This window comes from Hemiscyllium ocellatum, chromosome 10 (genome assembly GCF_020745735.1).
Source record: "Hemiscyllium ocellatum isolate sHemOce1 chromosome 10, sHemOce1.pat.X.cur, whole genome shotgun sequence".
Lineage (NCBI taxonomy): Eukaryota > Metazoa > Chordata > Chondrichthyes > Orectolobiformes > Hemiscylliidae > Hemiscyllium > Hemiscyllium ocellatum.
In genome coordinates, this window is record NC_083410.1 from 88,645,679 (window position 1) to 88,658,577 (window position 12,899).

At 41.7% G+C, this 12,899-nt stretch overlaps 1 protein-coding gene across 4 annotated transcripts in view; it reads right to left on the reverse strand.

Moving 5' to 3' along the window:
• Positions 1 to 12,899, reverse strand: part of LOC132819499 (synapse differentiation-inducing gene protein 1-like) — a 66,033-nt gene that overhangs the window by 11,141 nt on the left and 41,993 nt on the right. Inside the window, exon 4 of one of the 4 annotated variants that reach the window (XM_060831049.1) lies at positions 8,589 to 8,655. The exons of the other annotated variants lie outside the window; for them this stretch is intronic. Coding sequence (XP_060687032.1) covers positions 8,602 to 8,655 — 54 coding nt within the window. The 3' untranslated portion in view covers positions 8,589 to 8,601. Of the gene's footprint in view, positions 1 to 8,588; positions 8,656 to 12,899 lie in introns of those variants that run through there. 4 annotated transcript variants of the gene reach the window in all.

The following is a 12,899-nucleotide window of genomic DNA, read 5'->3' on the forward strand; positions in this document are numbered from 1 at the left end:
ATCAGCTATGGTTCAGTGATAGCATCTTGCTTCTGAGGTAAAAGTGGTAGATTTCAGTCCCAATCTAGAGAACTGGGTCGGCATTCTCGCTCCTGCATCAGGTAGTGCAAGTTGGACAATTTCCTGGTTCATCTGCACACACAGTGGGAAGCCATGCTCTGAATCTTTGTTCCAGGGGTGTATGTGGGATGGAGACACACCCACCACCCATGCATATGGATCAAAGGAGCTGCAGATTGGCAATCTCTATGAGTTTGTCTTGCTTGTTTTCTTGAAGCAAGGCTTTTTAGGTCTTACTATTTATATGTCTTCACCCTATGTCATACATGCTAACCCATGATCCCTAGCTATTTCCTTGGCTCCCATGCCAGCTTAGTGCCAATTCATGCCAAATACACTAACTACTTCTAATGGCTGTCATATATTCCATTCTGACCCAATGCTCCAACTTATCCCCATGGCTCCTATCGCCTCTGTGCCACCTTATTGCCAACTCATGTAACCCCCAGCTATTCCCTTTTAGATTCTACTGGTACTTAATGCCAATTCACAAATGCGCTTAACACCCTTTGTCTTTACATCCTCCACATCAACCAACTCAGGGTCTACCTTGAGCAGATCTGCGATTAAACAAAATTCTAAATATCTGTTGCAGAGTTTACTATTTACTAATCAGGGGAAGCTGGTGGTTTAAATGTGATATTACTAGACTAGTAATTCAGAAATCCAGAGCTAAAACTGTAGGAGCCCAGATTCAAATTTCAACATGACAGTAAAAGAAATTTATATTGAATCAAATATTTAAAGAAACAGCAAGAGAAAGCTAATAAAGATGGTGGTAACCGTAAAGCTCACTGCTTGTTAAATTCAATCTCGTTCACTGTGAATTAGTGCTTTTTAGGGAGGCAACTGGACCATCTTTACTTTGTCTAGCCTACATGAGATTCCAGACCTAGATTAGTGTGACTGATTTGTACCCGTCTCCAAGATGACTTAGTAAGCCATTCACTTCAAATGTAATAAATACTAACCTGGTGAGTGACCCCATGAAAAAATAATTTTTCAAATCCATTTGAGAAAACCTATTTAAATACCCCATTCCAAACCAACCCTTACAGTACTCAGTCCCTTACCAAAGCAGACAGAAACCCACATCCTTAAATAACCTCTGAATTGTTAATTAAACTCTGAACTTGTAACTCACCCATTGTGATAATGATAGGTTATGGAAAGCAAACAAGCATTCATAATGTTGTAATGATTGCACTTATGATTTTGTTAATAAGCATCAGGATAGCTTTCTTTTAAAAACTTGAAAAGACTAGCCCTTTAACTAAATTGACAGTTTTACATAGCTCACCTGTCCTTCATTTATAATTTCTGTAAAGATTTGTAACTCCCATGTTGCAGGTTAAGACTCTGGCTCTAGCGAAAATGGAGTCTGTCTGAACTTAGCGGAGTTAATATGGCCCTGTTAGGTTCAGGAGTTGGATATGTAGGAGTCACGTCATATGTTCCCAGCAAAAACGGGATCTGTCTGTGAATGGATCCGGACCTCGCTTCTAGTTTGAAAGGTCCTTGGTACCTTCATGAAAATCCAGCCCTTAAGCACAAATCTCAGCTGATGCCCCAGTGCAGAACTGAGAACGCTGCCTGGTCAGACATATCACCTTCCAGATAAAATGTTAAACCAAGGCCTATCCTCACAGAAGGATGTACAAAGTCCATTTGCACCAATCAATAGCAAGAGCAGACTTCCCAGTGTCTTGGCTAAAATTTATCCTTAAAGTTAAAACAAATGATCTGGTACTGACTTCATTTGCTGCTTTTTGGAACATGTTAACTCTCAATTTTCTTGACTTGTTTCCAACATTAAAATGTTGACTGTATTTCAAATGTACTTTGTGAGGTGAAGGAAAATCTATTTGAATCTTTTTTCTTCATGCTTGGGGTGCATCAGTGCTTATCATCCACCACAGCAAAGGAATTTGCTACCCTGACTTCCTGAGAGAGAACGGAGAGGAGCCTAACATGTTGGGGCTGGACTACATTCACAAAGCAGCAGACTCAATTTCCTTTCCTACTGAACTTTAGTAACCAATCAGATTCTCTTTTCAATAATTTAATGCCATGGTCACTTTTACTGAGACCAGCTTTTCATGGTCAGATTTAAGAATAACATAAAAATAACTTGCATATCATGGTTGGATTTGGTTTATTCCAAGCCACCACACTATTAGACCTGTCACAGACCATAACCCATAATCTTTTTACCCTCAATCTATCCTCTGCTAAAGACCTTTCTAAATATCATTTGAATCCATTTTTATTTCTTTCCTCCATCCTTACACAGGTCTGTTACTCTGATTTGAAAAGGTCTCGCTATTTCCGCTTTCCTGTGCTTTTGTCTTCTTATGTATGAAAAGAATGAACTTGCATTTATATAGCATCCTTCATTATCTCATGACATCCAGAAGTACATTACAGCCAATAAAACATTTCTTCAAGTGGAGCCACTGCTGTATCACACAGCACTGCAAGGCACAGCATGGTCTCAGTCAACAAATGAGAAGATGATTGTACAATGTATTTTACTGATTTTGGCCAGGACTTCCCGCTTCTATGAAATAAAGCCATACATTTTCACATTCATTGGTGGAGACTCGGGGCTTGGTTTAACATCTGATTTGATCCACTGTAATTATTCAGTATTCTCCCAGGACAGAGCTGGACTGGATGGGAAACTGACTCAGAATCCAGAGTACCAGCGCTGAGGCACTAGTAATACTGATGGCTTGGGAAAAGGAAGCTGAGATATGACAATTTCACTCACCTTCCCCCCACCCAACCTCCCCGGTGTTAGTCAGCCAACTGGGAGGAGAATGGATAATGTTCAATTTAGCACTCTCTGCCATGAGCACATGAAGGGAAATAGATTTTTGGTGTGAATACAAAACAGATGGCAATCTATTGGACTGAAGCCCTAAAGGCAGACTGAGTTAACAGATGGACAGGAATTTTTTTTGCCACTTTGTTTTTCCATTTCTGCACAAGGTTTTGTGATACCTGGTAATGCCAATGGATCAAAAACTCCAAAATGAAACCTAACAAACTGCCTTCAGGTATAAATGGGTCAAGAAAAGTGTTGAATAATTTCATGTGATGCATAGGTCTTGTGTTAAATCTCAGGGGAAGATGAATTCATGGAGACCTTTCACGGTGTGACAAAAAGGCTAGCTAGACAAGGGAAGGAACTTTGACCTTTTGAGGTTTGGGCAGGTTCCAAAGATAGAGTCATGCAGTCTCACAGCTTGGAAACAGACCATTCGCTCCAACCAGTCCATGCTGACCATGTTGCCAAAGTAAACTAGTCCCAACTGTCTGCACTTGGCCCATATCCCTCCAAACCGTTCCTATTCATGAACTTATCCAGATGCCTTTTAAACTTTGTAACTGTGTCTGCATCTATCACTTTCTCTGGCAGTTCATTCCACATATGAACCACTCTCTGTAAAAACATTGCTCTCATGTCCTTTTTAGAACTTTCTCCTCTCACCTTAAAAATATGCCTCCTAGTTTTAAATGCCCCCACTCTCAGGAGATGATCCTGGTCATTCACCTTTGCCTATCATCCCTCATGATTTCATAGACTTCAATAAGGTTGCCCTTCAACTTCCTATGCTCCAGTGAAAACACTCCCAGCCTTTCCAGTCTATTATTATATCTCAAACCCTCCAACATCCCAGTGCATCTTTACTGAACTATCACCAGTTTAATAATATCTTTCCTAAAGCAGGGTGACCAGAACTGTACACAGTACTCCAGAAATCAGGGCAGGACTTAGAAACACAGAAACATAGAAGATTGGAGGAGGAGGTGGCCATTCAGCCCATCGAGCCTGCTTTCCCATTCATCATCATCATGGCTGATTGTCCAACTCAATAGCCTAATCCTGCTTTCTCCCTATTACCTTTGATCTCATTTGCCCCAAGTGAATCTAGCCACCCTTGAATACATTCAATGTTTTGGCATCAACTACTACCTGTGGCAATGAATTTCACAGGTTCTCACCACTCTTTGGGTGAAGAAATGTCTCATCTCCATCCTAAATAGTCCACCTGAAATCCCCTGGTTCTGGACATACCCACCATTGGGAACATCCTTCCTACATCCATTCAGTCTAGTCAAAGAATCAGAGTCATAGAGATGTACAACATGGAAACAGACTCTTTGGTCCAACATGTCCACGCCAACCAGATATCCCAACCCATTCTAGTCCCAGCTGCGAGCACCCAGCCCATATTCCTCCAAACCCTTCCTATTCATATATCCATCCAGATGCCTTTTAAATGTTGCAATTGTACGAACCTCCACCACTTCCTCTGGCAGCTCACGGTGGCCCAGTTGTTAGCACTGCTCCCTCACAGTGCCAGGGACCCGGGGTTCAATTCCTGGCTCGGGTAACTGTCTGTGTGGAGTTTGCACATTCTCCCTGTGTCTGTGTGGGTTTCCTCCAGTGCTCCGGTTTCCTCCCACAGTCCAAAGATGTGCAGGTTAGGTCAATTGGCCTAGTGTTAGGTGAAGGGGTAAATGGAGGGGAATGGGTCAGTATGGGTGCTCTTCGGAGCGTCGGTGTGGACTTGTTGGGCCGAAGGGCCTGTTTCCACACTATAAGTAAGTAATCATGCACGTACCAACCTCTGCATGAAAAAGTTGTCCCTTAGGTCTCTTTTATATCTTTCCCCTCTCACCCTCAACCTATGCCCTTTAGTTCTGGACACCTCAACCCCAGGGAAAAGACCTTGTCTCTTTATGTTATCCATGCACCTCATGATTTTATAAACCTCTATAAAGGTCACCCCTCAGCCCTGTTAGAATTTTATAAGTCTCTGAGATTCCCCCCCCTTACTCATTTGAATTCCAATGAAAACAATCCCAGCCTAGTCAATCTCTCCTCATACGTCAATCCCGCCCATCCTTGGAATCAGCCTGGAAAACCTTTGTTGGACTCCTTGGAATGCAAGAGCATCCTTCCTCAAAAAAGCAGACTAAAACTGCACTCAATATTCTACATATGGCCTCACCAAGACCCTGTAGAACTGCAATGACACATCCCTGCTCCTGTACTCGAAACCTCTTGCAGTGAAGGCCAACATACCATTTGCCTTCTTTCCTGCCTGCTGCAGCTGCATGCTCACCTTCACCAACTGGTGCACAAGGACACCCAGGTCCCTCTGCACACTCCCCTCTCCCAATGTACAGCCATTCAGGTAGTAATCTGCCTTCTTGTTTTTGCTTCCAAAATGAATACCTCGCATTTATCCAAATTATTCTGCATCTGCCATTGATTTGCCCACTCACCCAAACTCTGGATCAGTGGTGCTGGAAGAGCACAGCAGTTCAGGTAGCATCCGAGGAGCAGCGAAATCGACGTTTCAGGCAAAAGCCCTTCATCAGGAATGCTGCCTGAACTGCTGTGCTCTTCCAGCACCACTGATCCAGAATCTGGTTTCCAGCATCTGCAGTCATTGTTTTTACCTCACTCACCCAAACTGTCTAGATCATGCTGAAGCATCTCTGCATCCTTGTCACAGTTCATTCTCCCATCCAACTTGGTATCATCAGCAAACTTTGAGTTGTTACATTTAGTTCCCTCATCCAAATCATTATTATATATTGTGAGTAGCTGGGGTCCCAGCACCAAGCCCTGTGGCACCCCACTAGTCACTTCCCTCCAATTTGAAAAGTAATGATAAATGTATAAGGTAAGGTCCTGGGGAGTGGTGCTGGACAACAACACTCGAGTGTACGTTCATTGCTCTTTCAAATTGGAGTCTCAGGTAGATAGACTAGTGAAGGCAGTGTTTGGTATGCTTACCTTTCTTGGTCAGAATACTGAGTACAGGAGTTGAGAGGCCATGTTGTGGCTGTACAGGACTTTGGTTAGGCCATTTTTGGAATATTGCATGCAATTCTGGTCTTCCTGCTCAAGGAGGATGTTGTGAGGGTTTAGAAAAGACTTACAAGGATGTTGACAGGTTTGCAGGGTTTGAACTATAGGGAGAGACTGAATAGGCTGGGGCTGTTTTCCCTGGAGCTTCAGAGACTGAGGAGTCACCTTATAGAGGTTTATAAAATCATGAGGGGCATGGATAAGGTAAATAGACAATGTCTTTTCTTTGGGGTTGGGGAGTCTAAAACTAGAAGGCATAGGTTTAAGGTGAAAGGGGAAAAGATTCAAAAGGGATCCAAGGACAACTTTTTCACGCAGAGTGTGGTACATTGATGAAATGAGCTGCCAGAGGAAGTGGTACAAGACTGGTCCAATTACAACATTTATAAGGTTCTGGATAGGTATATGAATAGAAGCAATTCACAGGGATATGGGCCAAATGATGGCAAATGGGACTAGATTTATTTTGGATATTGGGTCGGCATGGGTGAGTTGGATTGAAAGGTCTGTTTCCATGCAGTACAGCTCCATGACTCTAAGAGGTCTCACCAACGTCCTCTACAACCTCAATATGATGTCCCAAGTCCTATACTCAAATGTCTGAGCAATGTAGGCAAGCGTGCTAAACACATTCTTTAATCACCCTGCCTACCTACCTAGGCCACAAATTTCAAAGTATTATGTGTTTGAACCCCTCAGTCTCTCTCTCTCACTCCCCCTAAATCTGTGGATGATTATAGGTTGGCAACAGTGACACTGTGTCTAGGAGGTTGCAACCACTGAGGATCTAGTGGTGTGATAGGGAAGTCAGTCTGAGGAGAGAGAGATCCGGAGGTCCAGTAGTGTAAAAAGCAACCTGGGTGCATGGGATGGTAGTATGTTCCAATATTGTTGGCAAAGGAAGATCCATTATCCTCTTGGGAGAATGGAACTCAGGAGAATGGGACCCAAATTGTTAATGACACTTATCAAGCTACCAGATTAACAGTTCATTGAACATTCTCCTCGTGAGTGGTGGGTGTCCATATTTATGTTGCTGCTTTTAAGGATTTTTTCCTTAAGTTAATGAATAGAAAAGAGCTTTATTCATACAGCACCTCTGGACACCTCAAACCGCTTTACAAATAAAGATGTTCTATTGAAATGTACCTATTATTGATACAAGAGAAAGATTTGGAAAGGTTTTTAAAAATATTTTCACTGAGTTAAAAATTCAAGCAGGGCTTTCACAGTTACAAAGGATAGAGTCAGCCAATTATTAATCTGCTGTCAAAAACCAGCCTTTCCTCTTAAAAAAAAATCACTTGCCATTTTGTTTTAAAAAAAGGATCAAATGCTGCATTTAATTTAACTCCGGTCATTCCTGATAGTGTGACATCAGACAGGGTGATTTCCTCTGAACCTGACTGGTTCTATAAGAGAGGGAGAGTGGGTAACGAGAGCTCAGAAAAGGGGAGGCAAGTGAATGGTAGTAAAAGTGCATTGGGTGGGTGATGGAGAGAGAGAGAGGCAAGCCAACACAGACACAAGTTGTTGGGTGAAAGTGAGGACTGCAGATGCTGAAGATTAGAGTCGAAAGGGTGGTGCTGGAAAAGCACAGCAGGTCAGGCAGCATCCTAGGAGCAGGAGAATCGACATTTCGGGCAAAATCCTGATGAAGGGCTTTTGCCCAAAATATCGATCTTCTTGCTCCTGTGATGTTGCTTGACTTGCTGTGCTTTTCCAGCACCTTACCCTTGATTCGTTGATGGGTGCATGGCAGAGGTGGCATAAACTGTGCAGTTTCTGGCAAATGCTCTGGGTGCCAGCTACAATAAGTGCATATAGCTGTTTGTGACTCTGGCCTGGTTGGCGTTGGGAGTTACAATATGGCCGACGGGTAGAGCTGATAATCAAACTGTGCCCTCTCGTGCCTTCTCAAACTGCTGTTGCCCTCTCAATGTCAAGGTTTGAATCTGTTTCAATTGGCCAGAATGGAAGCAGATTGCACAACATCACTACGCTCCATGTGAAGAAGCTACGATGTTACTTACTTTCATTTCAGGGACAAACAGGGTTTCTGTCAAGCTGTGGGTAACTAATACTAGAGACTTGAAATATTTCCAATTAGGGCTGCATGCAGAAAATTCACAAACCTATTGCTGGGATGCCTCAATGCACAGTGCTTGCAGAAAGTTATTTCCTTTGAGGTTCTTAGATTGCAGTTTAATATTGTCCTGAATTTTACAATGTTGTTATCTACCTTCATTGTAATGCAATCCTAGGGACCAGTCCTATAATGCAGAAAATGCCAGGCTGCACACCCACAATACAACACAAAAATCAAACTGCATCCAATAGCTTTAGAACAGAGACTTTACAATTACCTTTAATGAGATTTACTGCTGACCATCTAAATATTACTGACAACACTATACCTCCCCCTCAGAAATACCAGGCAGATTCATCTAAAGTATTCTGCAATTGCTTGCTTGCATGCAGTAGAATGGTTGTTGGAGTTATTCCCTGTTCTATACACAAAAGGTTCACTGAAATGAAATGTGACTGATGCCAAAAATCCCGGGATGACAACAAAATAAAAATGTAGTGGAAAGGCGCAGGAGGTTGGGTTGTCAATATAACATTTAAACGATTCTCTTTCAGTCATTTCAGTGAAGATCTGTGTTCTTACTCTGCAAACCAGGCTGTGGGGTGAATACGGCCTGTTAACAAGGAAACGAATAAAGCACTGGTTAGAATTTTCTAATCATAAATAGACAAACGGAAGGAGGAACGACTTTTTATTGTTTACGTGAAAAAACAAAGCAGCAGCTTACTGTTCCTCTGTTTCAATAGGCACAGGGACCACCCAATCAAACACTGGGGGGCTAATTTTCAAAGAATCTTAATGGTCAGCCTGTTATTACATTTAACCTAAGTTGCAGTTAATGCTAATAGTCATTATCCACTGCTCTCAACTCCTCTTGTCCACGAGGGGATAAATGTATACGGCATAATCACAACAAAAGCATGCACGTCTTGGAAGGGGTGTATTTTCAACTGTTGCCGATCACTACCACCTTGACAACATGTGATGCATTAATCCCATGATTTATACAGATAGCAGTTGTAATCTACTTAGTCCCAAGTATATACTCTCATTTCCAAGTGAAGAACTCACCTTGTTTCACCTGTCCTGTGATTGGATTTAATGTCAAAGAGAACAACGTATCATGTTGGCAATATGTCTTTCTGAAGATTTGACTCTGAGCCTCAACCTTTCAAACATTGTAGAAGAACAGGTATGGAAGGGAAATGACTAGCAAGTTCCAGCTCACCATGTAATAGCAGTTCAGGAGCTCTGTACATACCTGCCTGTCATTCCTTATTTAGACTCATAGAGTCATGGAGATGTACAGCGCAGAAACAGACTCTTTGGTCCAACTTATCTATTCTAACCAGATATCCTAAATAAATCTAGTCTCATTTGCCAACATTTGGCAAATAAACCTTTCCTATTCATAAAACCATCTCGGTGCCTTTTAAATTGTATCAGCCTCTATTAGTTCCTCTAGCAACTCATTCTATACATGCACCACCCTCTGCATGAAAAAGTTGCCACTTAGGTCCCTTTTAAATCTTTCCGCTCTCACCCTAAACCTACGCCCTCTAGTTTTGGACTCCCCCAGCCGTCTATTTACCCTATCCATGCCCCTCATGATTTTATAAACCTCTATAAGGTCTCCCCTCAGCCTCTGAAGCTCCAGGGAAAACAGCCCCAGCCTATTCAGCTTCTCCCTGTAGCTCAAATCCTCCAATCCTGGCAACATCCTTGTAAATCTTTTCTGAACCTTTTCAAGTTTCACAACATTCTTCCTATAGTAGGGAAATCAGAATTGCACACAGTATTCCAACAGGGGCCTCACCAATGTCCTGTCCAACTGCATCAAGACCTCCCAACTCCTATATTCAATTCACTGACCAATAAAGGAAAGCATACTAAATGCCTTCTTCACTATCCTATCTACCTGCAGTTCAAGGAGCTATGAACCTGCACTGCAAGGTCTCTTTGTTCAGCAACACTTCCCAGGACCTTACCTTACCATTTAGTGTAAATGTCTTGCCCTGATTTGCCTTTCCAAAATGCAACACCTAACATTTATCTAAATTAAACTCCATCTACCACTTCTCAGCCCATTGGCTCATCTGATCAAGATCCCGTTGTACTCTGGGGTAACCTTTCTCGGTGTCTACCACACCTCCAATTTTGGTGTCATCTGCACACTTTTTAGATCACAACTCACTCTAAGCAATAGGTCAGGCCCCAGTAACTTGTTTAAACCTGCAACAGATTAAGAGGTATATGTTTATTTATTGCGAAGTTTAAGCAGTAACAGTATTAAATAGCTCACTCTGTAAAATCTAATTTTAAGCAGAACTCACTGGCATGGAGACTCTGTTATTATTGCTTAAACATAGTCATATCATGACTGACTAATATCTTCCAATGTCATGTCAACCTGATCTCTCTCTGGCAATAAGGAATCAAACCAATTATTTAATACTTTTCCTGTTTCACAATCATTACATGGAATTTTATCCAACACATCCCTTTGCGGCCCTATTCCAATTTTCATTTTGTACATTATTAATGCAAAATATTTTATTTGTTTACTTTATGCTTCCTGCCTTCCTAATTATTGTTTTAAATGTCTCTCCTAATTTTTCGTTGCTCTCTTGTCATTCTCGCCCCTTTTGTCCATGTCCTTGCCATCGCTTTTCCCTGTTTCTATATTCAGCCCTCGAGTATAATTAGTATTTCTTTTTTCTTACTTTTCAACATCAGAACTTATTTTTCAACAGGAACTGAACAGTCTAAAATGTTACTTATCATTGTTCTCCATCATTACTTGCTATTTTTTTTTTCAATTCATTTGGAGTTCTATGTTGAGTTCCTTAAAATAAACTTTTCACCAATTTATTACCTTGGACCGGTCTTTCTCAATTATTACCTTGAAGCATATTGCATTAAGCGCATTATTGACTAGTTGTTCCCTGCCTTAACTTTACTCATCTACTTTGGTTGATTCTCCCTTAAAATATTCAATAGCAAGTGTTCCTTTGCTGGGAGTTTTGGGTTTAAAAGGGTGTCTGAACACACAGATTTAATTCTCTCACAGGCATCAATGGAAACAGGAATAGCATCGGCAATGCAGTCTCTCAATCACTGCTCTGTCTTTCAATTAGATCATTGTTGATCTTCCACCTTAATTTCCATTTCCTGCACTATTCCCATTCCCTTCATTTTGAGTCATAGAGATGTACAGCATGGAAATAGACCGTTCGGTCCAACTCGTCCATGCCGACCAGATATCCTAACCTAATCTAGTCCCATTTGCCAGAACTTGACCCATATCCCTCTAAACCCTTCCTATTCATGTACTCATCCAGATGCCTTTTAAATACTGCAACTATACCAGCCTCCACTATGTCCTCTGGCAGATCATTCCATACACGCACCACCCTCTACGTCAAAATGTTGCCCCTTAGGAGCCTTTTATACCTTTCCCCAGTCACCCTAAACCTCTACCCTCTAGTTCTGGGCTCCCCCATCCCAGGGAAAAAGTTTTCTCTATTTACTCTATACATGCCTATGAGGTCACCCCTCAGCCTTTGATGGTCCAGCCTATTTCTTTCATATCTTGAAATATATTGAGGTCTAGTTTCAATTTGCTCACCGACTGATCTCCATAGGCTTCAAGGTAGAGAATTCAAAACATTGCCATCCTCTGGGTGATTAAGTTCCTCCCCATCTGAGCCCTAAATGAGCTTCCTCTCATTCTGAGACTGTGCCCCCCGACCAAAGACAAGTAACTGAACAGTTCAGCATCCAGACAAATTGGTAAATTATTTCATCAATAACCTCTACAGCATATTGGTAAACTTTGATTACTGATCTTTGAAATCAGGATTCATAGGATACACAACTGTTGCTGGAATTATTGTTGAGTCTTTATCAGATTTATTGCAGCCTCAGGTTCATTTTGGACAAAGCTAGTCAAGTTGTGTGGAAGAAGAAATTGAAGAGGTGAAGAAGTAACATACTCTTGAGAGAAGAAGAGAACAAAAGAACCTATCTACTCTACAAGGTGCAAATAGCCTACTTACACATTTGACCAGCCAATGCAAGACTAGGCACAACAGCAGATATGAAGAGTTAGTGCCAATGGAATAAAACAAGCCTCACAAACATAAACAGTGCCCAGCTATGGTAAACAAAATGCTATATCTGAAACTACAGGTCATTTTCATATTTAAGATACAAGGCTTGGGGCAGGGAAAAGCCAAACACCTAGGAGATTAATGTGTTAGCACCTCCAGCACTGGAAAAGATATCAGAGGCATTCCAAAGGGAAATTAGTTATTCAACAAATCCAGGTTTGATAGATAGTTTGACAGGTTTGAAGGGCTATGAACCAAAGGCAGGTATATGGTGTTAGGCCACAGATCAGACATGATCTCATTGAATGTTGTAGAACAGGCTTGAGGGGCTGAAAGGCCGACTCCTGTTCCTACATAATCCTGAGATGGTAAGAGTAACCAAAGTTTCCCAAAAGAAACATTCTGAACAAAAATGAGCTGTACAACCCAGTTGAGCTCAGCAAGGAATCAACTGAAGTTGATCAGACAGTGGAACAGACTTGTAAACAAATTGGTTTAAACTGATACAAGCTTAAAAATAAAGGTTCTGGATGGAAGTGTTGAAAGATGTCACCAATAGTGTTATCAAGCAGCACCTGCTCAGCAATAACCTACTCCCTGGCAGCCAGTTTGGGTTCTGTTGGAGCCACTCATTTCCTGGGTTCATACATGAACAAAACAGCTGAATTCCAGAGGTGAGGTGAGTGTGACATTAAGGTCATATTTTACTGTTGCCATCAAGAAACCCTAGCAAAGCTAGAATTAA